Source organism: Manis pentadactyla, chromosome 2, assembly GCF_030020395.1.
Source record: "Manis pentadactyla isolate mManPen7 chromosome 2, mManPen7.hap1, whole genome shotgun sequence".
NCBI classification, from domain to species: Eukaryota; Metazoa; Chordata; class Mammalia; order Pholidota; family Manidae; genus Manis; species Manis pentadactyla.
In genome coordinates this window covers 141,148,150-141,175,241 of record NC_080020.1, presented here as the reverse complement: position 1 = coordinate 141,175,241, position 27,092 = coordinate 141,148,150, and the positions used below count along the sequence as shown (strand labels likewise).

The 27,092-nt window shown below is 58.7% G+C and overlaps 1 protein-coding gene across 4 annotated transcripts; it reads right to left on the bottom strand.

Annotated features, from left to right (window-relative positions):
• Nucleotides 1-27,092, bottom strand: SLC6A3 (solute carrier family 6 member 3). 4 transcript variants are annotated; one of them, XM_036919969.2, is made up of 15 exons: nt 26,798-27,089; nt 24,710-25,037; nt 23,295-23,426; nt 18,419-18,644; nt 15,900-16,038; nt 14,886-15,020; nt 13,310-13,413; nt 12,199-12,323; nt 9,624-9,736; nt 9,329-9,457; nt 8,599-8,698; nt 6,068-6,168; nt 4,743-4,910; nt 3,381-3,452; nt 1-1,194 (listed from the first exon to the last, which is right to left on the bottom strand). In XM_036919969.2, exons 2-15 carry the CDS (start codon nt 24,993-24,995, stop codon nt 1,171-1,173), a joined length of 1,854 nt encoding a protein of 617 aa, XP_036775864.1. In that variant the 5' UTR covers nt 24,996-25,037; nt 26,798-27,089; the 3' UTR covers nt 1-1,170. The 4 variants fall into 4 exon arrangements, with proteins under 4 accessions (XP_036775864.1, XP_036775875.1, XP_057352721.1 ...); XM_036919980.2 differs by lacking the exon at nt 4,743-4,910 and having other exon boundaries at nt 26,798-27,092; XM_057496738.1 differs by lacking the exons at nt 1-1,194; nt 3,381-3,452 and adding an exon at nt 5,055-5,107 and having other exon boundaries at nt 4,783-4,910; nt 26,798-27,091.

Sequence of the window (27,092 nt, the reverse complement as noted above, 5' to 3'; positions counted from 1 at the left end):
CACACAGACTTGTTTTATTTGGTGAGAGCCTCCTGAGATGCTGACTAGGGGGACAGACAGTGACAACGCCGGTTCTCTACAGACTACTCGGCGCTTCGGGAAGGGAGAGGAGGCCGGGTCCTCTCAGCGCAGGTGCAGATGACCTCAGGTCAGCCAGCCAGCTTTGGCCGGCAGCAAGTTCCACACCCGAGGTGCCGAGGCCCCGGCAGGGCTGCTGGAGGTGGCTGGGCACCAGCCTGTCCCAGGGCACAGGGCCCCCCTCTTCCCTGGGGGTAGAGCCCGAGAGCTCCTGGCTGTTTGCTAATGTTCTCCAACAAGGTGACACCAGCAAAGGGATTTTTCAGAGACCAGGCCTGCACTGAGAGCTACTTGCCACTCACAGGTGAGTCTGATTTAAGAAGGCATTCCTGGACATAAGAAGTGTTTGGATGTGCTGTGTGCCAGGGACCTGAAGTTCTGGCAGTCTCTTCTGGGGTCCCTGGTCTCTGGCTGCTGCCTGGGGCTCTGCGGGCCGGGCTGCTGGCAGGGAAGCACTTCTGCTCAGAGGAGATGCTCTCTGGGCTGGGGTCCTGGGGCGGACCGCGAGCGGGGCAGAACTCAGCCTCAGGAGTGGTGGCACCCGCAGGGAGTGTGGTTCTCTCGGCGGCAGAAGTGAATCCCGCTGCCACCACACATGCCAGGCTGCCCGTGCTCGGTGGGCTCTGAGCAGGCTGCGTGCCCTGGAGATGCAGGCCCCACTTTTCGCTGTTGACACAGTTTCCTCTGCTTCACCTTCCGCACAATTAGGCAAATATGATACTATGATACGTGGCTTTTTAAATATGAGCAAAGTAAGTGATGCAGGAAGCTACTGAGAGGCTGGGTTCCCAGCAGAGGGCCTCTGTAATTACCACATTCCTCAGTGCCTGGGTGGGGGTGCCCCTGGGCTGAGGCTTTATACAAATAGACATGGACTAGACGTTTCTACCTGCAGGACCAGCACAGATCTACGTCTATCACAGCGCATGGGTGGACAGCAAGCATCAGAAGGCGAAGCGTCTGAGTGGTTCCCGAAAAGCAGAAGTCAGAGAGCGGAAGCAGCCCCCTGCCTCCGGGAACTTTGATGCCCTTCTTGGATGGCTTCTCTCGCACAGTGGGTGGCCGCCCCGCATCTCCCTTCTCTGCTCCTCTCTACACCATGAGCCAGTGGCGGAGCTAGAAAGAAAGCAGGTTTATTCAGAAGCAAAGGAGTAGCTTCTTGGTTAAAGGTGCTCTGGGGCTGACGACCCTGGCTTGCGGCTGGGAGACCCCTCGGTGGAGCCCAGAGAGCTTAGGGCACCTGGACTGGGGCCGCTTTGAGGTACCACAGGCCTGACGCCCATACTGACTTCATGCAAACAAGTCATCAACAAAGACAAGTCAGAGAGTGCAGGTGCTGCGAGGGGACCAGGGCGTGTGTGATCTCAGCTGCTGGGCAGGCAAACGTGGGACTGGTCTGATCACACTGCTGCTGGTAGTGACCTGGCAGTGCCTGCAGGCCCCGTGCACCCCTTTGTGGGGCCTCTGATCCCTGTCCAGGGAGAGGCTGTGCCCTCGGTCCTGTCCTACTTTGTGTGACCCTGAGTGGGTGTGGGGCTGGCCCCAGTCACCCAGGGATGGACATGATTGATGGAAGTGGCTATTAGTCCTCCTGCTAATGCCCCCCCTCTCGCACAGCTGGCAGTGCAGCCTATTCTCGAGCACAAGCCGTTCCATCACTAAATGGCAGAGCCGTGTTCTTGAACACTTTAAAACAAGGGCAAGCAGGGACAGGAAGGCACTCCATCTACTGTTGGTCACATGACAGTCTGTCACCCCCTCCCTCAGAGAACTTCTGGGGACTTTTCCAGCCCCAGCCTGGACACATTCACTGCCAGCTGGGTCTCTGGGGGGCCTGGAGCTGTGGTGGGGGCGTGGGGCTGGCAGAGCCTGGGAGTGTGTGACACGGTGCACTGTGAAGGAAGCAGTGGGTACAGCCTGACCAAGGTATGCGGCCAGGAGATGCCCAGTGGCAGAGCCCTAGAGCGGCTCTGTGGCGGCCACTGTGCCGCTTCAGGCCAGGGTGAGGTGGTGCCACGCCTGGCCCCAGCTCTGAGGCCCAGCCCTGTGGGAGCAGCAGAAGCCGCCCCCCTGGAGGCAGGTGAGCTCAAGCACCTCTCGGAATCCCTACAGCTAAGGGGTCAGGCAGGGAGCTGCAAATAAGGGCAAGCAGAAGTAGGCAGCAGCCCACCGAGTGAGGTCAGCAGAAAGCGGAAACCGGAGAGGCTGGCACTGCGGGAAGTACAAATTGAATGAGGTCCCAAAGGCCAAAAATTCTATCCATAAAAGGCAATAAAGGAGAAACATAATCATTAAAAAATGGGACAAAAAAGAGTAAAGAAGACAATAGACTCCAGCCCAAATGTGTTACTAGTTACAGTAAATGGATTAATCTGCCTGATTGTCTGAGTCAAAAATTCCAGGTGTACATATAGTTTACAAAAGACGCCTAACTTTTAAGATCACTGCAAAGTTGAAAGTTAAAATATGGCAAAGATATTTCAGGTAAATGCAAAAGAACCCTAGTACAGTGTAATTCATCTCAACAAAATGGACTTTAAGAGTAAAAGCTTCACAAGGAGAAAGGGTGGGTTAGGTCACCAGGAAAATGTAATAATCTGAAAAATATATTCTCCTCATAAAACAGCCTCAGAATACATAAAGCAGAACTACAGGAGAAAATCGGACAGAGGTGCCGTCAAGGTGGGCTGTTCCATAAACATCTCCCAGTCACTGATTGTTGAGCAGAGCTGAAATTGGCAGTCGCAGATTTGAACAATATGATTACAAGCCTAACCTGATGGACAGAGAACTATGTATCACCACATTCATCTGAGGTTACATGTAATGTTCATAAGTGTTAGTCAGGTACCCAGTCATAAAGAAGTCTCCATGTGCTTCCAAGAATAGGTAAAATAGATGTCTGAGCACCATGCAATTAATTTAGAAACAAAAAGATGAATAAAATATTCCCAGATGTTTGCAAATATAAAAGCAACTCATGAGCTGAAGAAGTCACAATGAAAATGAAAATATGCTTAGAACCAAGTAAGATGTCAGAAGATGTGGGATGCAGCCAGCAGGGTATTTTGAGGGACATTCTTAGCCTTTTCCACCTGCACCTCTTGCTCTCCCTGCCCCTGTGCTCACATCCACCCCATGTATTCTGGATGCTGCCTGCCCCTCTGTAGGAAAGGGTCCTCAGGGGGCCTGGCAGCATGCAGGCATGCCCTCGAGCAAATGCAGCCTTGTAGCATCTGAGGTCTGTGCCAGGAACAGGGAGAATATTTCTGGGTCCCCACCAGGGCAGGGGTGGCACTCACCGTGAACTGGCGCACCTCCCCACCGTCCACCTGCTCGCGCTCCTTCTCAGGAGTGATGGCATAGGCCAGTTTCTGGAAAAGAAGGAAGACTATATAGGTGTGGAGTCCTCTGGTCACCACGCGGACAGGTGTCAGAGCCGACAGCCCCATCTCCTTAGACCCTGGAGCACAGTCCAGCCAGCTTGAAAAGAGAGGCAGGCTGGAGAGGGTGTCTCTGGGTCAGCTAGCCCCAGGCTCCAAGTAAAGGTGAGTGGCCTCTGGTCCTGAAGCTCCCAGGAGAGAGGGTGCTTGGCCAGCACCTGGGCAGTGCTCGTCCTACCTCCAGGGCCCCTCCTCTCAGCAGCTTGCCCTCTCTGACCCTCTGAGACCAGGCTTCCCCTCAGGTGGACCCTCCCACACACCTCCCAGGCCCGCCTTGGCTGCTGAGATTTCAGGTGGTTCACATGTAGAGTTTGACTGGTGGCCTCAGGTCCCCTCCTCCAGGCCAACACAGAGGGGTCTCCCACCAGGCCATCTGACCACTCTTCCATAAGGCCAGTGAAGGGCCTGTGGGAGGGGTCTCCACCCCGCAGTGCCATCTGGCTTTGCCTCCCACCCCCAAGAGGCTAGGCATCCTGGGGCCCTGTGACTCTGGCCATGTGCTAGGCCTGCCCACTCCAGGCCTGGCCTGCCTGCTGAGGGCCTGTCCGGTGCCAGCCTCTGAGGGGCACTGGAGCAGGTGCCCGATCCAGGCAAGCCATGTGGCCCAGGAGGGGTCCTTGGAGCAGCCAGGGTGCACCAACAGGGGTTTCACTGCCCCTCCTCCCCAGGACCTGGGCTGTTGGCACAGAGTTGCTTCCAGGAATCCCAGAGGCAGCTCTGAGCAAGCGTGTGGGGTGTTCCCACCAAGGAGGCCTATGTCCTTCATTTCTCCCAGGATCCTGTGACTGGCTCACCTGCCCCCTCTTCCATAAGTGACACAGGAGCTTGCCTGACTGCGAGGCAGAAGAGCAACCCCCTGCCCGCATGCGGGTTCCTGCTTGACAGCAAGCCCTGCCCCTGCTCGGCCTACCGTCACCATGCTGTAGAGCACGCGTGCACACACAGAGAAACACGAGCTGCATGCACACATGCACGGACACAGGCAGGCATGTACCTGCGAGCACCTGCAGACACACACACGCCAGGTGCCCTGCATCCTCCTGAACCAGCCTGAGGCCCTCAGCCTCCCCTTCCTCCCCTGTGGTCTCTGCCCCCTCCAGCCCTCCTGCTGGTCAGAGATGAGCAGGTGCAGCAGATGTGGGGTGTGGACACCCACCTGACCTTGGTGGCCTCACAGTGGGGAGCAAGGGCAGGGGGAGGGGGCCCCATCCGCATACACACCTCCCGCAAAGACCCCGGCAAGCCGCAGAACTTGTAGGCCGCGTAGATGGGCACCATGGACATGGAGGATGCGGCGATGGCCCAGCCCAGCACGTTGGCCCACTCCGGGAAGATGTAGGTGCCGTAGTGCGGGGGCCGGAAGGTCACGATGCTGACCACAACCACGAACTGGAATGAGGGTGGCGGTCAGGCAGCGGCTCTCGGCCGCAGGCCATCGGGAGTAAGGCTTTCCCACAGGGGGCCTCCCAGCCCTTTGCCAGCGTGTCTGCTGGATGAACCCTGGGGCTGCAGGGCAGCCGGGTGGGGGTGCACCTGCTTTCCACTCTTCTGTCTGGTTAGCAGGATTCCCTCACGTGTGGTCACATCTGGGGGACCCGAGTGGACAGAGAAGTGTAGTGACACTTGGTGGAGCTCAGCACCTGAGCACCCTGCTCTCTGGAGTGCAGCCGCAAGGCGCAGGTCGGACACTCAGCCGCTCCTGAGTGTGTGGGCGCAGTGGCCCCACGAGGAGCGCCATTAACTCGGGAACGGTGCCCTGCCTTCCCCTGCCAGCTGTGGACTGGCCCACAATGGGGCAATGCCTCAACCACAAACCTGGCGGGCATGCCCCTGGTGACCTCCGGGCTGGCTGGGGTAGGAGGGCCAGCGGCCGGGGAGGCGCTCCTGCTCAGACCTGGATGGCCCTTGAGCAGCCCCCTGGGGTCGCCTGCCCGGACCCGGCGGGTCACGCAGGCTTCCTGAGCTGTCTCTGTCATGACTACAACTCTGCCACCAGAGCGCCACGGCCACAGACTGTCCACATGTTAAACCAGACAGCTGGCAGGCTTGGCCTCTGGGCCTGAGCTTGCGGCCCCTGCCCCAGGTGTTAAGCCAGGAGGCTGCTGGCTGTGCTGCCAGAGCCAGTGCCTGATGAAGGCCCAGGGCAGCGCCACGACAGAATCTCGGCCACTCCCGTCCTCAGTCCTCAAGATTTCAGTACTTTTTGCCCTGGAGAGTCTAAATCCTATCCTGGTCCCTAAGGCAGAAGTCAGCCAGGGACCTTGCTGTGGTGTGGTGTGGCCGCGGGCCGGATGTACATGGGCCCTGACCGGGGAACGTCACCCAGGATCCCAAGAGGTTTCTCAGAGGGTCCAGGGACGAGGGCAGTGCCTTCAGGGGACCAGAGTGGATTTTAGGGCCAGCCTGTCCTCCTGGCTGAGTCCCGTGACCCACCAGCTAGGCTGCAGAGACCCTGCCCCCTGTGCAGCTCACAGGACCCCCTGGGCCTCCCAGGGCTTCGGGGCAGGCGTGAGAGCTTGGGCAGGGAGAGGCCTGTGGCCCCTTACCAGGAGGAAGCAGGGGCTCACGAACTTCCAGCACAGCCGCCAGTAGAGGCTGGGCCGCTGCCCGGTCATCTGCTGGATGTCATCGCTGAACTGCCGCACACCTGTGGGGAGGTCGCCAAGCAGGGGCTCAGGAGCACGTCGGAGTCTCCCCACAACAGGTCCCCGCCCACCCCGGGGTCCCACCCACCAGGCCCCGCCCGCTCTGTCCTGCCCCAGTGGACCTCGAGCTCAGGCTGCCCACTGGTGCCCGGCCCCATCCCAGATCATCAGGGGTCTTCCTGACCAGGGGGCCCCCACGCATGTCTTCTATGGTGACACTCGGTGACGTTTGCTCCTCAACCCTGATGAGCACCAAGGAGACCTGAGCGGCCACCCCCGTGCTCCTGGCCTGCTCTCTGCCTCCCCATCAGGTTCTCCCTGCATCCCACCCCTGCCCCTACCTTCTCTCTACAATCATTATTTATTTTCACTTAAACGTTTGTGGTAAAATACACATGACACAAATTTACCATCTTAATTAACCATCTTAAGTGCACAATTCAGGGCATGAAGCATGTTCCCATATTGCGCAGCGTCCTCACCATCTGTCTCTGGAGCTTTCTCATTTCCTCAAACTGAAGCTCTGCCCCGTTAGCCCCTCTCCACCTCCCCTCCCTCCCCGGCCCCCCCGCCTTCTGTTCCCAGGACCCGGGACAAGGCCCAGGGGCTGTGTCTCTGGCTTCTCTCACTTAGTGTAAGGTCTGCAAGGTTCATCCTTCTTGCAACATCGTCTGAATTTCCTTTTTAAGGCTGAATAATATTCCATTATATGCATACAATTATTTCTTAAGGAAAACTATTCTAGAAGCTCAGTGAACTGTTTTTTCTGCAGAAGATCTCAAAGTGATTTCTCCTGTCCTGCATCTGGCCTGACCTCTGGTCGTGTGACTGCAACTGGCCTGCTGAGCCTTGGGTAAGTCTCCCCTGCGTCACATTTGGAGACAGATCAGAGACACTTCCAGTCAGAATTGCATCTGCACACTCCAACCTGGACACGGAGATGGACACAGCAAAGTAGAATGGAGAAGGGCGAACCCAAAGGCCAGCAAAGTGGGGAGCATTCCTGAGGCCCCTTGGCCCCTCCAGGTGTGGCTGAGTCCTCAGCTTGAGGGCACAGGGCCTTGGAGCACAGAGAGGCTGGTGAATTCTGATACAGCCTCACCAGAAACGCAGACTTACTTCTCTTGCATTGGAAGGAATGGGCTGGAAAAATACGGCAAGTCTCAGCTTCTGGGGCTTCCAGGCTGCCGGGCCACCTTCCCTCCAGCCTCCACCTGCACCAAGCTCATGGCCATTTGAGAACTTTCTATTTTTCCCTGCAAGGTTTTATTTGGGGTGGTGGGGGGAATCTACCGTTTAAAGTGATAGACAAAGTATTGATCCCAGACACCAATGAAGGCATGGTGTTTGTGGTGTTTCCCTTTTCTGTAGAAAAGGAACATAACTGAAAGATGTCCTGAGAACACAAACTATTTTCAGGTTAAGTTCAAGTTCTCAAAGCCACAGTGCTTTTCTAGGTTGCAACTTTCATGGCTCTGGGACAAAGGCCATGACCCCCTGAATGACACCATAGGTCTTACAAAATTGGGGTTTGTGCACACTGCAGACCTTTAGCTTTGGGCCAGATTCTACATTTGTAGGAAAGTGTACCTGTATACAAAGCTTTCATTTCTGACTCTCCCAGAGAAACCTGGCCAGGGCAGCTGAGCCAGTACTATGTCCCCATTTTATGAAACAAAAAACTGACAGGAAATAAGGTAGGTGACTTGCCAGGACAGCACACTGGGAAAGGGTAAGGTCTTCTCCAACTTGGATTCCCTGTTGCTGTTAAAACTACACTCGGACATCTGGGAAGCATGGTTGACCCTCAGGCTGGGGGCATGGCTGCCGGCTGAGGCCAGGCCTCATCTAGGCAGATCCCCAACATCACAGGGCTCACAGCTCTGGCTCAGGTCTGAGCAGCTGACTTCTGGAGCCCGCAGATGACGGGTGCTGCACCTGTCGGAGCTGATGCGTGAGCAGGGCAACCTTGAAGCAGCTCTCCAACATCACGGGCCATGTTCCCCAACAAGGAACAGGCTCCACTTGTTTCCTGGGATCGAGTGCTAGTCAACGCCTGCTTGGCTGGACATGGAGACTTAGCCCCACAGCGGTTAGTGTCTCAAAGCCCCAGGAAGTCATTCTTTCTCAGGACCAGTTGGGAAGTTCCCACAGCATAATTCTGTGGCCGCATGAATGCCTCCGACCAGGGAAGGATTTTGGGAAGCCATCCAAGCTGGCTGTCTTCACTGATCCGGTTGAGCAGCTGGTGGCCAAGCCCCTATCTGCTCTGATGCTGTGGTGACCACAATTTAAGCTGTTTGGAGCTAACATGCATCTCTTTTCAAGGTGGTGTTGCCAGGAAGGAGGCAGCCCGCTACAAAGCAAGAGGCCACCAGCCCCACCAGTCACGAAGATGGCACAGTGGCCCTGGAGGAAGGCTCTGTCCCTACCGTAGAACCAGGCCACCCCGATGGCCTCGAAGAGCACTCCAAAGAGGATGGAAGTGCCAGCCGCGAAGTGGTCCAGCAGTGTGAAGACATAGATGCCGCCCTGGACAAGAGGGGGTGCCTGTTAAACTGTGGGTGCAGCCATGCCTTGCCCACAGAGGCCTCACTCACAAAAGCACTTTTCCCAAAGTATAAACCCAGCCTGCAGATTCAGTTTACAGATACGTTCTCTTTTACTCTCTATAAAGTCTGATTTAATCACTAAAATTAAATCCACACACAGTTTCCTAGGGCACATCTGTCATGTAAAAACAAAAAGGACCTCTCCTTTCCTCTTTCAGGGCTCCTGGTGTAATTATAAATAAAAGTAACCAAATTTCAAACGTGGCAGAGCCTTTGTGGGAGCCTTGCCTGGTACCCGGTGGACAAGCCCCCCTTTTCCCCCAGCCCTGGGAATGTGCAGAGCCAAGGGTTTCCCAGGAGCTGTCCTGGTGCTGAAGCAACTCAGGGGCCAGTTCCCAACACACCTCGGCTCCCCGCGTGTGACCAGGGCTCCCTGCGTGTGACCAGAGTTCCCCCCACGTGTGACCAGGGCTCCATATGCTCACAACCACGGGTTCTGTTTGAGGGATGTGCTCTTTGACGTGTCGTGGCTCTGTACGGCCAGAAGGCCCCAGCACACTGCCCGGCACCAAACGCCAGTGGCAGTGCCCTGGCCGAGGGCCGTACTCACGTTGGTGACGCAGAAGAGGGAGAGGAGGAAGGTGGCCAGCACGACTGCGAGGGTGAAGAGCTCCCGGTGCCTGTGCAGCAGCTGGAACTCGTCGATGAGCCCGGTGATCACGGACTCCATCCCCCCCATCTGCAGCCGACAGAGCAGGGCTGGCTGCGGGGTGTGCGGGATGCCGCAGGGGCCGGGGGGCGGGGGTGTGCTGGCCGAGGAGCTTTGGGGCCCTTAAGAGCGCCCCTGGGGCTCGCCAGGCGGCCATCAGGGTGGGGCCACCGCGGTGGGAGGAGAGGCCACTCACGGCGCTGTCGATCCCCAGGGTCAGGAGCATGATGAAGAACACTGCAGCCCAGGCGGAGGACAGCGGGAGCGTGGCGAGCGCCTCGGGGTAGATGACGAAAATCAGGCCGGGCCCTGAAAGCAGAGCCGGGGCTGCTCAGAGCTGCGGCCCGCCTTTCCGTCCACCCAAGGGGCCAGTCCCTGCCAGGGCCTCCAGCCTACACGGTGCGAAACGACGCACCTGCCTCTTCCCTGGCCCTGAAAAGCCCTCACTCCTGTGAGCTCAGCAGACCCGGCCCAGGGCCCTAGAAAGTGGGAACCTAGAATCAACCCAAGGCCTCTGGTCCGCCCTGCCCACCTGTGGCCTTTGCTCCTCCAGGCTGTTCCTGCTGTGCCAGGCGCGGGGCACCAAGAGGAGAGGGGGGCATGGCCAGCAGAGGGCTGGAGAAGGGAGGGTCCCGGGGGCCTGCCCTTCTCCCCAGTGGCCCTTGGAGACGCCTGCCAGCGCGTCTCCTGTGCATCTCGTACACGTACACACACGTGCACACAGATGCTCCTCCACACCAATGAATAATTCTATGTATGATCTTTAGAACCATAAAATGCACAGAGACGTTATGATTTAGCAGATACTTCTGAGGGGCTGCTGAGAGGGGTGCGTTTCTGCTTACACGGGAGCACCCCTCTGGTCATTCCCTTGCAAACATTCTAGGGGGGACGGGTGTGCTTGGGAGCCACACCCTCCTCACCCCCAGCAGGTGGGATCTGCATGGAGGTGAAGGCCATGGACTTGGCTGGGGGTAGGGATGGGGACAGCAGAGGACCCCACTCAGCAGACCCTTAACCCATCTCAGAGTGAAAAGTATTCCCACAGGAAATTGGTAATTGGCCATTTCATGGTCAAGTTTTAAAGATGTGGGTACTTAGGGCCTTAGCACCATCTCTGCTTACAGAGATGTAACTTACACATGCTCCCCGCAGCCCAGAGGGAGAAGCACCTGGTGACTTTTCCGGGGAGTTGGACAAAGTCCAGAGCCAGGGTCACCTCCCGCAGTGTCTTATGGGTCCTACTGCCAGGCCTGGGTACCCCATTGGAAGGGGCAGTTTCCAAAGCTTTAAAGTCTAAATGCCATAAGCCACGAGCCCAGAAGGTACTTGTCAGCTCAGTTGATGTGGTGTTAATATTCTCACCTTGCATTTCTGCACCTGAGTTAATATTTCACCCTGTTTTCTTGAGAATTAGAGCTATAAATGACATTTACTTTGTCTGTCATGAAATGGAGAGAAGACGTTCAGCTTTACTTTCAGGGGTTAATAGACGTTTTTTGCAAGCTATTGCTGTTTATCATAATAAAGGGCAAAAAGCAGGAAAAATGCATAAATGCAACAGTGAGTAAATTTCAGGGCTCTGAATTTATTTGCACTGTGCTCCATTCTCCCACCTTTATTGGATTTTTCTTCCTGGGGGAAGAATAGGGACTCAGGAAGCACACGCTGAGATCTTCCCCCACCCCGCTCCTGCTTTCCCAGCGATCTTGGAGGTGCCCATTGCTCCCCCAACCTCCTTTTCCTGCTTTCAAAGTGGGGGTCTTAATGCTCAGCTCTCTGAGGACCAGAGGGGATGATGAGGGCTGAGCTGGCTGGCAGCTCGGGGCACAGGTGGGGCTGGCCTGTGGCCCCAGGAGGAGAGGGGACCTCCCAGAGAAAGCAGGGAGCCCCCCCCCCCGGCTGGGGAAGACTCCTCACAGCTCCCCTGCGGAATAATCCTGAAGGAAGGTGAGGGGCTGCAGCGACCTCGGGAGACCCTGCAGCTCAGGGCTGCCCCGGTTTAAGGCTGTCTACGCCATGATTCTCCATGCCTATCCCAGGGGCCGTGGCAGTCACAAGCCCCCGGGCCTCCCATCTGTGCCTGGCCTCGGGCTGTCCCCTGCCTGCTCCCTGCTCATCCCCGGCCTGTGCACTCCCATCCCAGCTCCCCAGCATGCAGACGCTTGGCATCTCGGGCAGTTGGGGGACAGCTGGGAACAGGGTTTCCCACTGGCGCCAAGTGTGGGAGACTTCAGGGATCTCTCTGGTTGTTATCCAAAACCCATCTAAATATGTCGTGGTCACTGGCTATCTGGAGGGAAAAGCTTTGGAACAGCCCAGCCTCCTTTGGCCGGCCACGCCGAGGGTCAGAGGCCAGCTCTCCGGCCCTGCTGTCCGTGTGCCTGGAACGGCTCAGCGCACCCAACCCCGAGCTGTGAGTTCCCCCAGCCCAGGGTAAACAAAGGCAGGGAATCGCACTGTGAGAGTGGCCACCCCAGAGATGGGGAGCAGTCCCTCGTCCCGAGGCCCCAGTGGCCTCTGCAAGGACCCAGCTGAGGTCCCAGGGAGCAGGGGCAGGAGGGTGCAGTGGGCCCAGCATTTCCATCGGGTTACTGTGATCTTCTGTGCATTCTGGCATTTGAGCACCAAGCTCAGGTTCCAGTCAAGCTTGGGAACAGCCCTCAAGGCTGGGTGCCCTTCCATTCTACAGGGGAACGAAAGCTGGGTGGTCAGAGCCACTAGAGAGGGCAGAGGTGTGGGGTCCCCAGGCCTGGCCTGGGGGTACTCACCATCCTTGGCCACGTCCCCAATGGGCACACTGTGCTTCTGGGCCATGTACCCCAGGAAGGCAAAGACCACGAAGCCGGAGGAGAAGCTCGTCAGGGAGTTGACGGAGGTGGTGATGATCGCGTCCCTAGAGGATAAGACGCTGCATGCCAGCATGCACCATGCTGGGCAGCTGCAGTTTCTAGTCATTGCTCCTAACTGACCGCATCTGGGGGCAGATGGCCTTTGGAGGGGAGCTTTCCTGGACCACACGGCCAGCCACCTCGGGCTGCACTGTGGGAGGTTGCACACGGGGGACAGGGACCTCCCGGTTCTGGGCGTGTCAGCCATCCATGTGCCCAAGGAGAAGCACGTTTGCAAAGTGCCCAGATGCGGAGGCTCAAGGTGGACTCAGGGAGCGCTGTCTGGGGACCTGCCTCCTGAAGCCCAACTCATGTGGGACCTCCTGGCAGTGGTCTGCTTGGCACTTTGCGGCACACACTGTATTTTCACCACATTTTCCTCCTTGTAATGTGAAGGGAAATAAACACAAGCCCATGAAAGTCAGAGAAAGCAGGTCTCAGATGAAACTCTGTTTCTGTATTTATAAGGCTTTTGGCTCCAGTATGTGGCTGCTGCCAGGGCTGCAGGCACAAGGGGCTGGCATTTCCCCACCTGTCCTGGGGCCAGTCCCCTGGAGGCCTGTGTGCAGGGGCTGGGAAGCCGCCTGGAGGCTCCCGGTCTGCAGGCTGGTGGGGGACACTGGCTTCCTCGTGGGGGCCATCTTGGGGGAGAAGCCTGACCCTGGGCCTCGGGAGGACAAGGCCAGCGGGGAGCCTGGGAGGAGGGAGGCAGGGTCCTCAACTGGGGACCTAGGAGGCTTCCTCCCGGAGGCAGTGGTGAATACCACCTGTTTCAATTCCTTCCTTAAAGCAAGGATCAACATTTTGCCTGTAGCGTCCCCATTTTAGTTTCCATTTTAAAAGCCCCTCTGGCTTAGAGGTTTTGTAACCCCTGGTTTACTGCCCCGCCTTCAACCGGGACATGTTATTCCCAAAAGGCGATGACGCCCTGCCCACCTCTGTAACGGCCCCACTTGATTCTGCCCCCTTATGGCAGGAGCTCAGGACATACCTGTAGCAGTTGTTGGTGAATTTATTGTAACTGGAGAAGGCGATTAGCACCCCAAACCCAACGCCCAGGGAGAAGCATATCTGGGTGGCAGCATCTATCCAGACCTGCACAGCGCCAGAGAGAAGAGAAGGGGAGAGGCCTCAGAGACACTTGTGGGAGGCACAGGCCACCTGGCGAGGGCCATGCAGTCACAAGGCAGCTGTGCAAATGACCCCTTAAATCAGCACTGTGATTGGTGGCAAATGCTATCGTGGAGCATGAACCTTCCTATGCCACCGGTCTGCAGAGCATGGGGAAAAGGGCTGCATCATTCACCATTTCCCTCGACCTAACAGTTCCACAGAACCAGAGTTGATCTGGTCCATAACCTTTGTGACAGAGTTAATTTGTTAAAATGCTATGTGACGTTGATGCCTCAGTTGGACATACACCCACTAACACCCATTTTGTACCCTCCCACAGCATCACAAACACACGGCACACACCAGTACACGGAGCCCACGTGCCCAGCAGCGTTCAGATGCTCAGAGGGCGGCTTACACACGTGGAAAGTGAAGGCAGGTGGCCAATAACTGGACCAATATGCTATTTAAAAAGTCAGACAACCTGCTCGTGTCAGGGCATGTGGAGACTGGTGAGATGGGTGCCCACCGCCCCCCTGAACAGCCTTGGCTGGGGGCAAGAAGCAGCTACTGGAAACCCCCCTTCCCCGGAGGAATCAGCCTGGATGGCCTGGGCTGGACCTGCTTCCTGAAGGGTCTGGGGGCTCTCTGGTCTGGGGGCTGCCGGTGCGCATCCACGCAGGCCACGGTACAGGCCTGTGGGCTGGGACACTCAGTGGTGAGGCCTGAGCCACACTGGGGAGGCAGGGTGTCCTCGGAGGGCCCCAGGGCAGCTGGCGGAGTGGGACTGAGCAAGAGAGCTGGATGTGGGAGGGGCAGGGGAGGCTGGAGCCCCAGGCTCAGGGAGCCGGCCCCTTGCCCCATTCCAGGACTAGTAGGGCCCCTGTCCTGGGGGCCGCAGGCCCAGAGTCTTGGGGGTCACCCGGGTGATGGGGTCAGCAGGTTTATAGGCATCAGGCGGGGCCTCAGCTAAAGGCTCAGGGTGGCCAGGTAGGCAGTGGGTCAAGGGGCCCCCACTTTGCTACCTCGTGTGCCTCTTGTGCTGGTCATTGGCCAGTTCACCTGACCAGGAGGAGGCTGTGGGCAGAAGCCAGTGTTGTGGAGGGGATCCTGCCTCTTGCTGAGCCTTCACTGGGCCGGTGCCACCCCAGGGCCTTTGCTCATGCTGCCCACCTGCAGGACCTCCCGATGACTATCCAGGCTCTACTTGCCTCCCCCACCATCCTTATTCTGGTCCATCCAGCTGCCCATGTCCGCATGTCCCCCTTCTCTCCCCAAGCTCTGCCAGGTGGGAGGGGCCAGGTCAGAGTCCAGTGCACAGCAGGGCAACATGCACCTGCTGGATTTACAGGGTAAGGGACACCTTCTGGCTGAGTGATGGCCTTTGCAATCCCCTGACACATGGGGCACACAGCCATGTGCCCTGCAGGGCTGTGAGCAGAGGGCATACTCACAGAGGCCTCGCAGAGCCGGTGGAAGTCGACGCTCAGGTATGCTTTGATGCCATCAATGGCTCCAGGAAGGGTGATTCCTCGCAGGAGCAGGGCAAAGAGGACCACATATGGCATGGTGGCCGTGATCCACACGACCTGGGAGAAGACGCGTCACCGGCTGCACGGCCACCCGTGGGCAGGGAGGGCGCACAGGTCACCCTGAGGGTTTGTGTGAGGGAGAGGTGGCCTCTGACTGGAAAGCCCCATATCCCAGACAGTCACAGGCCACCAGCTCAGCAAAAGCCCACTGGAATGAGACTGCTGCTCCCTCCCGTCTACTGCATCTTTACTGGGGGTGAAGGCAGGACAGACACCGCCCAGAGGAGCATCTTCCTGCATTTGGCCCAGTGCAGGCAGCAGCAGTGGCTGAAACCCTGATGAGTGAGGATTTGATTCTATGGTGCAGACGTGCCCCTGGATTGGTGGTCAAGGGCAGACCTGGGGTCCTGACAGGCTCCTGGCATTTCACTGCAAGTGCCTCGCCCCATGCCACCTCAGCCGCCTGTCCACCCCCCAGGCCCCCTCGGCTGCCTGTCCACCCCCCAGGCCACCTCGGCCGCCTGTCCACCCCCAGGTCACCTTGGCTGCCTGTCCACTCCCCAGGCCAAACTTGGCCGCCTGTCCACCCCCCAGGCCCTCTCGGCCACCTGTGCACCCCCAGCACCCCTCCAGGCCCCCTCAGCCACCTGTCCACCCCCCAGGGCCCCTCGGCCGCCTGTGCACTCCCAGCACCCCTCTAGGCCCCCTCGGCTGCCTGTCCACCCCCCAGGCCAAACTTGGCTGCCTGTCCACCCCCCAGGCCCCCTCGGCTGCCTGTACACCCCCAGCACCCCTCTAGGCCCCCTCGGCTGCCTGTCCACTCCCCAGGCCAAACTTGGCTGCCTGTCCACCCCCAGGTCCCCTTGGCTGCCTGTCCACCCCCCAGGCCCCCTTGGCCGCCTGTGCACCCCCTGTGGGTGAGGCCTGCAGCCTCACCTTCCCAGAAGTCTTCACGCCCTTCCACAAGCTGAAGTAGAGCAGAATGATGACCAGCACCAGGCAGGACGCGAGCTGCCACCGGGGAGGGCCCAGGTCGTCAATGCCGCGGCTCTCATGGAGGTGCAGCACCCCACGCCTGGAGAGAGGGGGTGTTGGAGGTCTGCTGCCTCCCCACCGGGACCCGGGCCCTGCCCTCCCTCCTCAGCGTGTGGACAGTGCCCTGCCTGATGGACCAGAGATGTCCAACCCGGTCAGACCCACAACCTGAATAAGATGCAGGGTCTACCCTTGGAGGTGAGTGGTCACAGGGCTCCTGGCCTCTCGCCGCAGCACCCCTGCTTTTTGGAGCTGGTGGAGGGAATGTGCACAGTGGGCGTTGAAGGAAAGGAGCTGTAGAACAGGGTGGGGCAGGCGCTTTGAAGGGGTGCTGGTCAGTGGACACAGAGACACACAGCACAATGTGCAGGCGCCCGTGCCGCTCCCCGAGGGTTGGCTGGGGCTGCTCACTCACAGGGCCCCAGCTGCTGGAGGAGGGTCCTACAGGGCAACTCAGGATGCAGAGGGGATTGTCATGAGGGCCATGTGGAAGGGGGCCGGGCTGGGGGAGTGCTCCCTGTGGGCCAGCAGGGCCCTGGCCTGCTTCTGCACAGCACTGCATCAGACCCTCGCATGGCTGTGTGGGCACGTGCCCCTGTGGCCGCATTCCACAGTTGGAATTTGGAATCGAGGACAAGTTGCCGACAGTGCTGCTGGCCCGGGACATGGGGAGCTTCACTGCCCGGATGTGCTGAGGTCCCCAGGAAATATTCATGATGTGGTAGATGCTGCAGACCCCAGTTTTCCAGAGCTTTCCACCAGCCACAAGTACTGTGGGGCCACGTTGGAGGAATTCGGGTCTTTACTCCAGAACCACAGTCTCCGGGCAGGGAGGCCACAGTGGGCTGACAGCCACGCTCCACACGCTCATCTCATCAGCCTGCAGGTGCGGCCACGTCCAAACTGTCACCCCTTTGCTGTCATCTTTGTTTCAGAGCAGAGCCACCCCCTGGAGGGAAGGGGCCTCCCCACGCTGTCTGCTGCAGACATCCCGTGAGGTCTGGAGGATGGAGCTCCTCTGGGTGGGCGGAGGAGGCTGCTGCTCAGAGGCCGCTCAGCCTGGGGGGCCTGCCTGACCCCTGGCCACCCTCTGGGGGCCTGCCCCCCGGTACCTCTTCTGGAAGTAGAATTCCCAAGGCTTCCTCTCCCCGTTTACCCCCACCCCTGCCTCTAACAGCCCGGGCTCTGTGTTCGCTGCCCAGCGCCCGCCTTATCACCGAGAACCTCTATCAGCCAACGGCAGAGGTCCCTTTAGGACAACACCACTGAGCAAGACCACATAGCAGGATGCCCAGACACCCCTCCACAGGTCCAGCTGCCCCTCGGCACCTTTGCGAGGCCTCACATACATGCTCACTGTTACCCACCTGACCTTGGTGGCAGGCGGCCAACTACTGTTTGCCTGGGGACGGGGCATGGTGGCCTGTGGGCATCTTAGCCTCCTAGTCCCCAGAGAGCCAGCTCGGCAAAAAGCACGTGGCTCACTGCGCACCCGCCCACAGAGTGGCTCCTGGGACACCACACGGGCTGGCTTTGCCTCTAACCGCTTCAAGAGCTGTGGAGTTGGAGTTGGCACCTTGCCTGTCCTGGCTCCCTTCCAGCCCTGAGAATGAACTGTCACCTTGCTCTGCAATGGTTCGAAACCCCACAGACAATGAAGAGGGCAGGACGGGGCCAGTGAGAGCAGCCAGACAGAGACATGCTGAGGGACTCCCACTCCGAGAGCAGCGCACAGCCTTGCAGGGTGGGGAGGGCATGTACAGCTGGTGGCTTGGGCTGAAGCGCAGAATTTCTGCCACTGTAAGTGGTCTGGAGGCCCAGACAGCGATGGCCCTGGACGTCACCAGCCTTGGGGATGGTCTAACTCCCACTCTTTGCTGGAGGCCTCTCAGGTGAGCTACTGTCTTTGTTCTTGGTGACAGCGGTGCATTAGAGGAGCATCAGGCATGCTCAGGCACATGTGTGCTGCTTGCTGGGCCCCCAGCAGCCCCTCTCACCCCATCTGCAGACAAGGTTCCTGGGCAGGGAGACTGTAAGTACCCTCCCGACCTGAGTCAGGCCCAGGACGTGCAAGCGGACAGGTTAGCTCAGGACGGCGCTCTGCGGGGTGGGGGGACGGCTGTTCGGGACGGTGAGGGGCCTCCACTCTGGCCATGAGGGAATGATGCCACAGACAACTGGGAAGCTGCACAAAGGTCACCTCACAGTGTTTTCAGACACGGGACAGGAGGTGGTGCAGGGCTGAAACCCCCAGAAGAAGGGCGTGATGAGGTGAGTGCGGTGAGGCCCTAGTCCTGCCTGGAGGCCTCCGCAGCAGGCGGCGTCCCGACACAGCTTGGAGCTGGGCCAGAGCTCAGGCATTGGAGGTGCAGGCAGGGGACCCCACCACACCCACAGCTCAGCCTCAGGGCCCCACTTACTCAAAGTACTCGGCGGCGGGCGTGGTCCTGAAGGTGTCGTTGGGGCCCTGGGTGGAGTTGCCGGGGGGCATGTCCGAGCAGCTGGCGCTGTTCCATGTGTGGTTGCAGCGGGTCCATGGCAGCTCCGTGGTGAAGGAGGAGAAGAAGTAATGCAGCGCCCAGGCAATGATGACGTTGTAGAAGAAGCCCACGTACAGCGAGATGAGGATGACCGTGAAGCCCACGCCTGGGGCCGGCGAGAGCAAAGGCCGTGTCAGCAAGGCCTCCTCAGGAGGCCTCCCTGCCCCAAGCTGGTGGGTTGCCCGCATCCTGAGACGGGCAATGTCTTTAATACCAGGGGGTGGCTAGCGGGGGGCAGCTGCAGACTCCCTGTCATGACTGTGGATCAGGGCTGTGCCCCTTCCAAGCAGCCACAGCCATATGTGCCCCCCAGAGACATGCAGGGTCACCTAGAGCCACCCTGGTAGGGCCAGGTCACCCACACACCCACAGGCCGAAGGGCCATCCCTGCTATCCACAGCCACTCGCAGCCACTCAGGACCAACCAGGGTCACGTAGGGCCACTCTGCTCAGGGTTACCCGTAGGCCACAGGCCATGCAAAGTGGTCATACCCACACACTGCCAGCCCCAGGGCCATCTGGGGACATCCAAGGGTACAAAGCACCAAGAGTCAGTAAACCTCCAAACCAGCCAGGGCCACCCAGGAATATGCAGTGTCCCCCAGGGCATCTGTGGCCAGCACTAAAAGACAGCTAGGCTTCCCCATGGCCACCCACAGCCACCCAAGCTCATCAGGACCATCAAAGGCACCCAAGACTATTCACAGCCACCTGGGGCCATGCACGGTTCACCATGTCCAACAGGCTGCCCACAGGCCGTTTATGGCCACCCATGGCTATTTAAGCCCCTCAAGGCCAAGCAAAGTCATCTGGATTTCTTCCTAGCTACCTATAGTCATCCAATTTCACCAGGACCCTGCATGACCACTCAGGGTCACCCAGGGCCACGCAAAGCCAACAAGGGCCACCCAGGCCCATATGTGACCTTCCAGAGCCTCCTCAGGCTCCCAGGGCCTTTCAGGGTGACATTTCCAGGGTCACAAAACCTGTGATTTGGGACTGGTCATCGAGGGGCTCCGGCTCCCGGTGAGCTGGAGCAGGCGTGGTCTTGGGGCTGTGCCACCCTGATTGCTGGGCAGATGGGTCTGGCACAGAAGGCCTCCTCCCGCCGCCGAGCAGCCCCTCCGATGGCAGGCGAATGCCGCCATGCTGCTGCCACCGTGGCTGGCTTCCACGGGCTCCTTGCAAGTCCTTCCAGTCCAACATTCCTCCTAGGCTTTGTTGGTAGGGTAGATTTGGGCTGTAACCTTAATCCCCTTCACTCGATCCTGGTTAGGTGTCCTGCTCTGTCTTGCCTGCTGTGGCTGGGGACAGAGAATGCCTTCAAGGCGACAGTTATAGGAAGTGTCTCAGGTTGTTTCCATGGCCATAACCTTGGGAGAAGCTAGTTTCAGGCACAGGGTATTCATTAACATTCTCTTCCGTCCCTGCAAGCAAAAAGGGGCACTGATGTTTACTTGTGTGTGTGCATCAAACAGAACCTGGGTCAGAAGCTGCCAAATGAAATGGGCTCTGGTATGTAAGCCCTCTTGAAAGTGTGCTCCACCGCAGTGATGGTGAGACCAGAACTGTTCACTTTGGAAGGCTTTCTCCAGCGTGGAACTGGTTGGTGTTAACCTATACTGCAGCTCTGCTCTCTGGGCCCCTTAGGAGAAGCTGAGCTGTGATTTATAGGAAATGCATCCAGGCAGCCGTGTTTTCGACTGTGTGTCAAGTCCTTGGCTTGAAATGCAGGGAACTGAAAGGACCTTTTGATCAAACACCAGAGCAGATCAGACCCATCCCGAGAAGAGGCAACTTTACCTTGGTCCCTCCCCAGCCCGCTGCTGTGTGCACAGCCCTCCATCTGGGCAGGCCAGCCTTCCAGGCCTTCCCAACAGACTGGTGGGGTCTCTGCTGGCTGATGTGGCTCCCAGAGCAAATGGGCAGGCCCCAGGCACCCAAGCGGCAGGGATGGGAACAGGGGGACGGAGCAGGAGAGCGGGGCAGGTGTGGGGCTCCCTCTCCCCAGGCCCCTGCAAGGACACGTTCGGGTGCTGAAGCCCCCTGCAGCTTCTCAGGCTGCGTGCCCACCTGAGGGGCTCTGGAGAGACTGTCAGGGTGTCCAAGGATGTCTCACAGTCCCCGAGGCCACTCACCCTTGTGTGGCCCTTCCCAGGTGGACCTCAGTAGTCAGGTGCAGGTGTGGCTCCCAGGCCCAAGGGAGAGGATGGGTCAGGGAGGCAGCCTGGCTCCGTTTCCACAGGAGGAAGCCTCCCGGGGGTGCAGATGGCCCACCAGACACTGAAGGGCTGGGTGAGCTTGTGGCTCCATAATGCTCACTTGGGGCATTTTAACTTTTGGCCTCATTTGCCATGTGTTACCCCAAGTTAACGAGACGTGAAAATATGTGCAACATCATTTTTTTTAAAAGACAAAAAAAGGAACAAGAAGGCACTTTATCGGGGTGTCCAGACCTGCATGGTCTTGTCTTACCTAATCTAAGGAGCAAAGACAATCTCTCAAATGGGCGTTGTATGGACAAAATGTAATCTAAGTGATCAGGAACTTGCCTGCTGGGAATGGTAGCTTTACTAGGGTATTAAACTGTTCACAGCGTCTCCTCCTTGAAAATGGACGTCTGATGTTCTTGCATTGATTTATGTCCTCAACATGCAAACACAGCCCTGTGCCAGTAACTCAGATTCCAAAGTACAGCGTTTGAACTTCTGCAACTTCAGATTCCTTCAATCCTGTTATGAGATGGGTGACCAGGCTCCTCCGAGATCTCACCCAGGAGGGAACCTGGCACTCCTTCCTGTGGCCACACTTGGCCCCGGGCAGCCGTCCCCACAGACGAGTGGCCAGAGCCGGACAAAAGCTGACTGGCGCAGCGTGACGCTGGGGCTGACTCGGAGAGGGTGGTGGGCTGACCGCGTGCGCACTGCTGGGAGGTGGTGGGATCCTGCATCTGTTCTTGACTTCTCTCTAGTGGGCACTGGGATTCGTTCCCGCTGGGAGTCAGGTTTCCCATATTAGCCCAAAGTTGTTAGGATAAGCAGTCCTTTGATGTCCCTGGAAATTGCTTATTGACATTTTATAAACTGCAATCTACAACTTCACTTTGGCAGCCTCGTTAGGAGATTCTGTTTGTGGTGGGCCACACAATGGGACTCAGCTTTGCTCTGCTGCCCAGAGCCCCCAGGCCACTGTCCTCCCATCCTGCAGATGCCCTGCCTAGCATGGTGCTCAGCAAAGAAGCACGTTCACTTTGATTCAGTGCTGACTGCCTGGTGGGAGGTGGGCGCAGGGCATGTCACGTTACACTGATGACAGCTCCGACACCGAGGGTCAGTTCTTGGAATCTGGGGGTGCAGACATGGTGTCTCCACAGTCTGCGCTGCACAGGGAGGCCCCCACCTCCACATTTTGCCAGGACAGGCACCCTCAAGCTCCCATTCAGCCCCTTAATGCTGTGTAAATACTGCCACGGGGCAAGCGTGTGGCAGCCTGGCACATGACACGTTAGCTGCCCAGCAGAGCCTGGAGCAACATAATCGGCTTGTGCAAACGCACAAGCGGTGGCCCAGCCTCAGCACCGGATCCCAGGGTGTCCATCTCTGTGCTGGGTGCAGGTGCGGTGGGGAGGGAGGCCTCTGTGCTTCCACTTTAGGGTGGGTCGGTGAACCATTTAGCCTCGGAAAAAACTGCTAATGTCTTCAGTTCACCAAGCAGGCCATTAAGAAGGAAGAGTACACGCGCTTGGAGGCACCATCACGCCTGGGCGGCCTCGCGATTTCCGCTGTGGGGGCCCTTTTCTCTCTGTAGCTTGACCTCGGCAGCTGGGAGCGGCACCCCTCCTCCAGCTGGACCGGCTGCCATCTCAGCAAAACCCACTGACTGCCCACAGTGTGATCTTGGAGACCTATGGGGCTTCTGCTCTTTCCCAAACACACCAGCTTTTCAAGAACTGAGAAAATTCAAAGACTGATCTTCTAATAGACGTTTTCTTAATGACCCCAGCATCTGACCCAGGTACCTCCCACATGTCTCTTGTTGCAAGTGCCCCTGAATCCCCCCTGAGCCACCAGCTCCTGAGCGGGGGTGTTGACCCAGGGGCAGGCATGTCCCTGCAGTTAGACTGGGGGGCCACACTGGCTTGGGGTGGAATCTGCCCTGTCCCTGATGAGGTGACGGGGGCGTTACTCAATCCCTTGGCTTCTCTGTGTCCGCATCTCCAAAATGGAGACAATGCAGTGTGGGCCTCCCCCAGGGCTCTCGTGAGGAGGGAGCAAGGTGCTCAGGGAAGGTTAGTCACTGGGCACACCCTGGCTCAACATGAGGTGTGTTTGCTCGGTGGAGTTGCAGTAGTTGCTTGAGGGTACAGTGAATCGCTCCAGAGGGAGAGAGATGACAGCAGTGTGGGCATGGCTGAGAGATACCCAGACAGGTGGGTAGAGGTAGGTGGGTAACAGGTGCTAGGTAGGTGGCAGGGGATGGATGGCTGACATGACGGAGGACAGGTGGGCGTTTTATGTACCATTTCAGCAGGCCTACAAACAGCAGTGCTAATGCGTTGCAGGATGGCGCTGCCCAGGAGCAAGGGGTCCTCAGTCAGCACAGACCCTTAAGGCAGGACCAGAATTAAGATGTGCGTCCACCTGCACAGACACCTCGCAAAGCAGGGCCAAACAGATGCACCTGGGGTGGGTCTGCTGTGAAAGCACTAGGGCCATTGCTGGGGTCTGCGCCTGCCAGGGTGCAAGGCGCCCGTTACCTTTCAGGATGGGGCAGATCTTCCAGACACCGGCAGCCCCTTCCCTGTGGAATTGCCCGAGGGCCAGCTCCATGTAGAACAGTGGCATACCAGCGATGACCATGAAGAGCAGGTAAGGGACCAGGAAGGCGCCTGTGGGCAGGACAGCACGTTCAGCCTGGGGACTCAGAAGGGCCCACCTGTTGGCCCTGGAGCAGGGCCTGGGGGCCCAGCCGACCACACCTCTTGGGCAGGAGGGTGCTCCCCTGTCTCCAGAAGCTCTGTACAGCCATCTTCCAAAGGGAAGTCCCAGGCTGGGCTGGTGAGCCTCTCACCTTCATGCACCCACTGTAACCAGAGCCCTAATGCATCCGCACTGAAAGCCCCAACCGTCCCCCACCCCAAGTGACAACGTCAACCCTGGGAACCAAGCAGAGCAGGCCCTCGCCTGCCCAGCACTCCTGGTCCTGCCCCCTCCTTCCTCTGCGGAAATGTCTGCCCCTCTTGAGTCGTGAATCCTCTGGCTCTGACCTATGTAGGCTCTGTCATCCATCCCTAGCTCCCAGCATTCAGATCCCCAGCATGAATCAAGGACTGCGCCTGACAGGTGCTGCCTGAGGGGCCGTCCCTCTGGGGTGGCCTCGACCCCTTGAGCTGCCGCTCACTTTGAGCAAAGTTCAGGGTCCCACGGGCTCTGCCTTGTAAGGCCCTCTTGCCCCAGATGAGGGGGCTTTGTATGGCTCCTCTACTGGGATGGGGAGGAGTGGCAGGAGACCCCACAGCTCTGACTGACACGGGTACTTACTGTACCTGCCCTGGCCCCCACCCTCAGGATGGACACAGTAATGCAGGCCTCCCCACGGGCACACTGTCAAGCTCTTCCACAGCCTTCCAGAGTGCAGGGAAGAGTGACCAGGGAGTCACAGAGGCCAGCAGGGGAGGTGGGCTCGTGGGAAGTGCGTGCCGCCTTAGCTGACTTCCCCGCTCGAAGTGCTCGGGGGTCCTTGCCCCTTAGCTTCTGCTTGTCCAGAGGCAGCCACAGCTCTAGGATTGGCTGAGTTCAGGGGGTGGTGGGAGCAGGGCCCGAGAGGGATAGGTACATTTCCAGGGCACTTCCACGCCAAGTTCAAGGGCCTCACACACCGTTACATACTATTCTAAACTAGACAAAGACAACCTTTGGGCCTTTGAGAATTTCCTTCCACGGTGACAATCACCTCTGGAAACAGACGGCAGAGGCTTGGAGCCTCCCACCACCAACTCCTGGTTCCTGCTTTCCTGGCACCAGTGTCCTCAACTCTAAAGTACAGATTCAGGTGAGACTGCTCTGAACTTGACGGCTTTGTGCCATCTGCCCGGGAAGCCTGTGCCCTGCCCAGCATGCGGGCATTTCTCCAAGGCCCTGCCCATGGCCGCCCAGGCCAGGAGGGACTCACCGCCGCCGTTTTTGTAGCACAGGTAGGGGAAGCGCCAGACGTTGGCCAGGTCCACTGCAAAGCCAATCACGGAGAGGAGGAAGTCGATTTTCTTGCTCCAGGTCTCCCGTTCCTGGGGCTCCACGGGGGACTGCGGGGTGCTGACGAGGGTGGAGTTCGTGAGCTGCACCCCATTTTGCTCCTTGACCAGGACAAGTTCCACTGCCTTCAGGCCTGTGGCGTTGGGCTCCTTAGCTGGGGCCACCACGGAGGACATCAGTCCCACTGGGCATCTGCTCGTGCTCATGGGCAGACTGGACTCTAGGAATCCCGTGCTTCTCCCCTTGGCCTTTGGCCAGCATTAAAAGGAAACACACAGAGGAACACACACCGATTCAGCAGCTTGGAACACACTGGATCTAGCAGCCCAGTGGCCGGGGCAGAGATCTGAGGCACTCACGTTCATTCCTTTGGGGCAGAACAAATACGTTCCTCGCACTCAGCTGACCCAGCCAGGGTTGGGGACAGGAGATGGCTAGTTCCTGCAGGGCCCAGGGGGCCGGGCACGCTGTGGACCCTCGGGGCAGACATCTGCTTTGCCCCCTCCTTCAGCAGTCATCTCCATTCCTATCACCCTGCAATGCTGCGTAATCTCTAATTTCACTTTTAATAGTAATGCAGGCAGTCTCCTCCCCTATATGGTCGAGGAGTAATTTTATGATCTTTGAGTAGCACTATAGGAAGCCTTTCTAGCAGTCCACACGTGTACTTTATACTCAACAACAAAAGTAAAGAGCAAATTTTACAACCAGGCAGCAATTCAAAGTTCAAAATAACAAGCTTGATGGTGTTTTCAAGGAGCCCGCACGGCCCACATCCACCTGCTACCAGGCTCATGGGCCCCACCTGGAAGTGTCGGAGTAAGGGCTCGTCTGCAGGAGGGAGGGACTAGCTCCTTTAGCCGCTTGACTAGGGAAACTGATACCCAATTACCTTCATAAAATCCTGGTAATATGATCAAGGAGAACAGAAGAAATCACACAGTCACAGCCAAAGCAAGGTGGGCCCTGCCCGCCAAGACTGACTTCAAGTTTGGCTTCTGGCATTTGGATCCATCTGCTTGTTTCAGCTACGCACGCATGTGTGCAAACACACACACACACACACACACACACACACACACACACACACACACGGTGAAGCAGAAGATTAAGGATGGCAGCTGCAATGGGGTAATTTTCCTCTGCGTCCAAGTTTGGACAGCACATGTTATTTTATATACCACTCTCCTGTGGCCCCTTCATTCAGGGTGACGAACCCAGTACATTCCCGAGGTGTAGGGAAAACTCGCCAAAGCTCTGCTGTGCCTGCAGAGCCAGTGGGACTGGGGCCAGTGGGCTGAGAAGAGGGCAAATCCCAGCCTCGTTGCTCCGACAACCACCCTTGCGGATGCGCGGGACACCCGCCAAGGAAGCCTACGCTCAGCCCTTGGGGCGAGCCGACCCCGCTCCTGAAGCAAGCCTAAGAGGTCAGCTTTGAGTACAGAAAGCAGACGTGGCCTCTTAGCGTTGTTCTGCACCCGGAACGGGCAACAGCTGGCTGACGCGCCCGTCCGCCGCCAGTCCTGCTCTCAGCCTGCGCGAGCAGAGCGCGGCATCTCCGCCCCCACCCCAAACTTAAAAATCAAGACGAAGCGCGGTAAGATGAAGCTTCGCTGCGCAGCGCTGCCTGGTTCCAAAGGGAGGAACCGGCCGCCACGAGCCGCGCGCACCTGAGCTGGCGCGGCGGGGACTCGGGCGACGGCCGCCTCTCCCCGAATCGCGGAGCCTCGCGCGGCCCCGGGACAGGGCGCTCAGGGGCCAACCCAGCCCCTCGGCCCTCTCTGCTGCGCGTCTCTCTGCCACTGGCCGCCTGCGCTCGTGAATGCGCTGTGGGGGCGCGCAGCGAGTGCTGGCGAATTTTGGAGACGACACCGTCTGCCGGACGCAGCGCCCCCCGACGGCGCTCGCCGCCACCAGGCGCCCCTGGGCCGCAGCGTTCGGGGTCCCCGGAGAAAGCGGCGCGCGCGGAGGATGCGCGCGGGGCGGCCCACGGGGTGCCCGGCCTTACCTGCTCGCTGCAGCCGCAGCCTAGGCTCTGCGCTGGGGTCGCGCTGCGCAGCGTCCGCAGAGGCTCGGACTGCAATCCCGCTGCGCTGGGCGGGCGCGACCTCCGGGCTCTTAAGTGTCGCCGGGACCGCCCCGCCCTGGGTGGGCGGAGGACCAGCCTGGGCCGCGCCCCTCGCCCGCCCCCACGTCCCGGACCGCGCGGAGGGGGCGGCGGCCACCAAGCCGCGACCGGCGGGGCTCTTCTCCTGGGCCTGCGCGTACGCAGGGAACGGGGACACCTCCGGGTCCCGGGCGTC

Bases quoted from the DNA above. Each gene is read 5' to 3' on its own strand.
- SLC6A3 (XM_036919969.2), bottom strand. From the start codon at position 24,995: ATGAGCACGAGCAGATGCCCAGTGGGACTGATGTCCTCCGTGGTGGCC. The intron at 18,645-23,294 runs GTAACGGGCGCC...CGCCGGCCCCAG, and splicing joins GATCTGCCCCATCCTGAAAG to GCGTGGGCTTCACGGTCATC. The intron at 6,169-8,598 runs GTAGGGACAGAG...ACCTCCCCACAG, and splicing joins CGGGGTGGCCTGGTTCTACG to GTGTGCGGCAGTTCAGCGAT.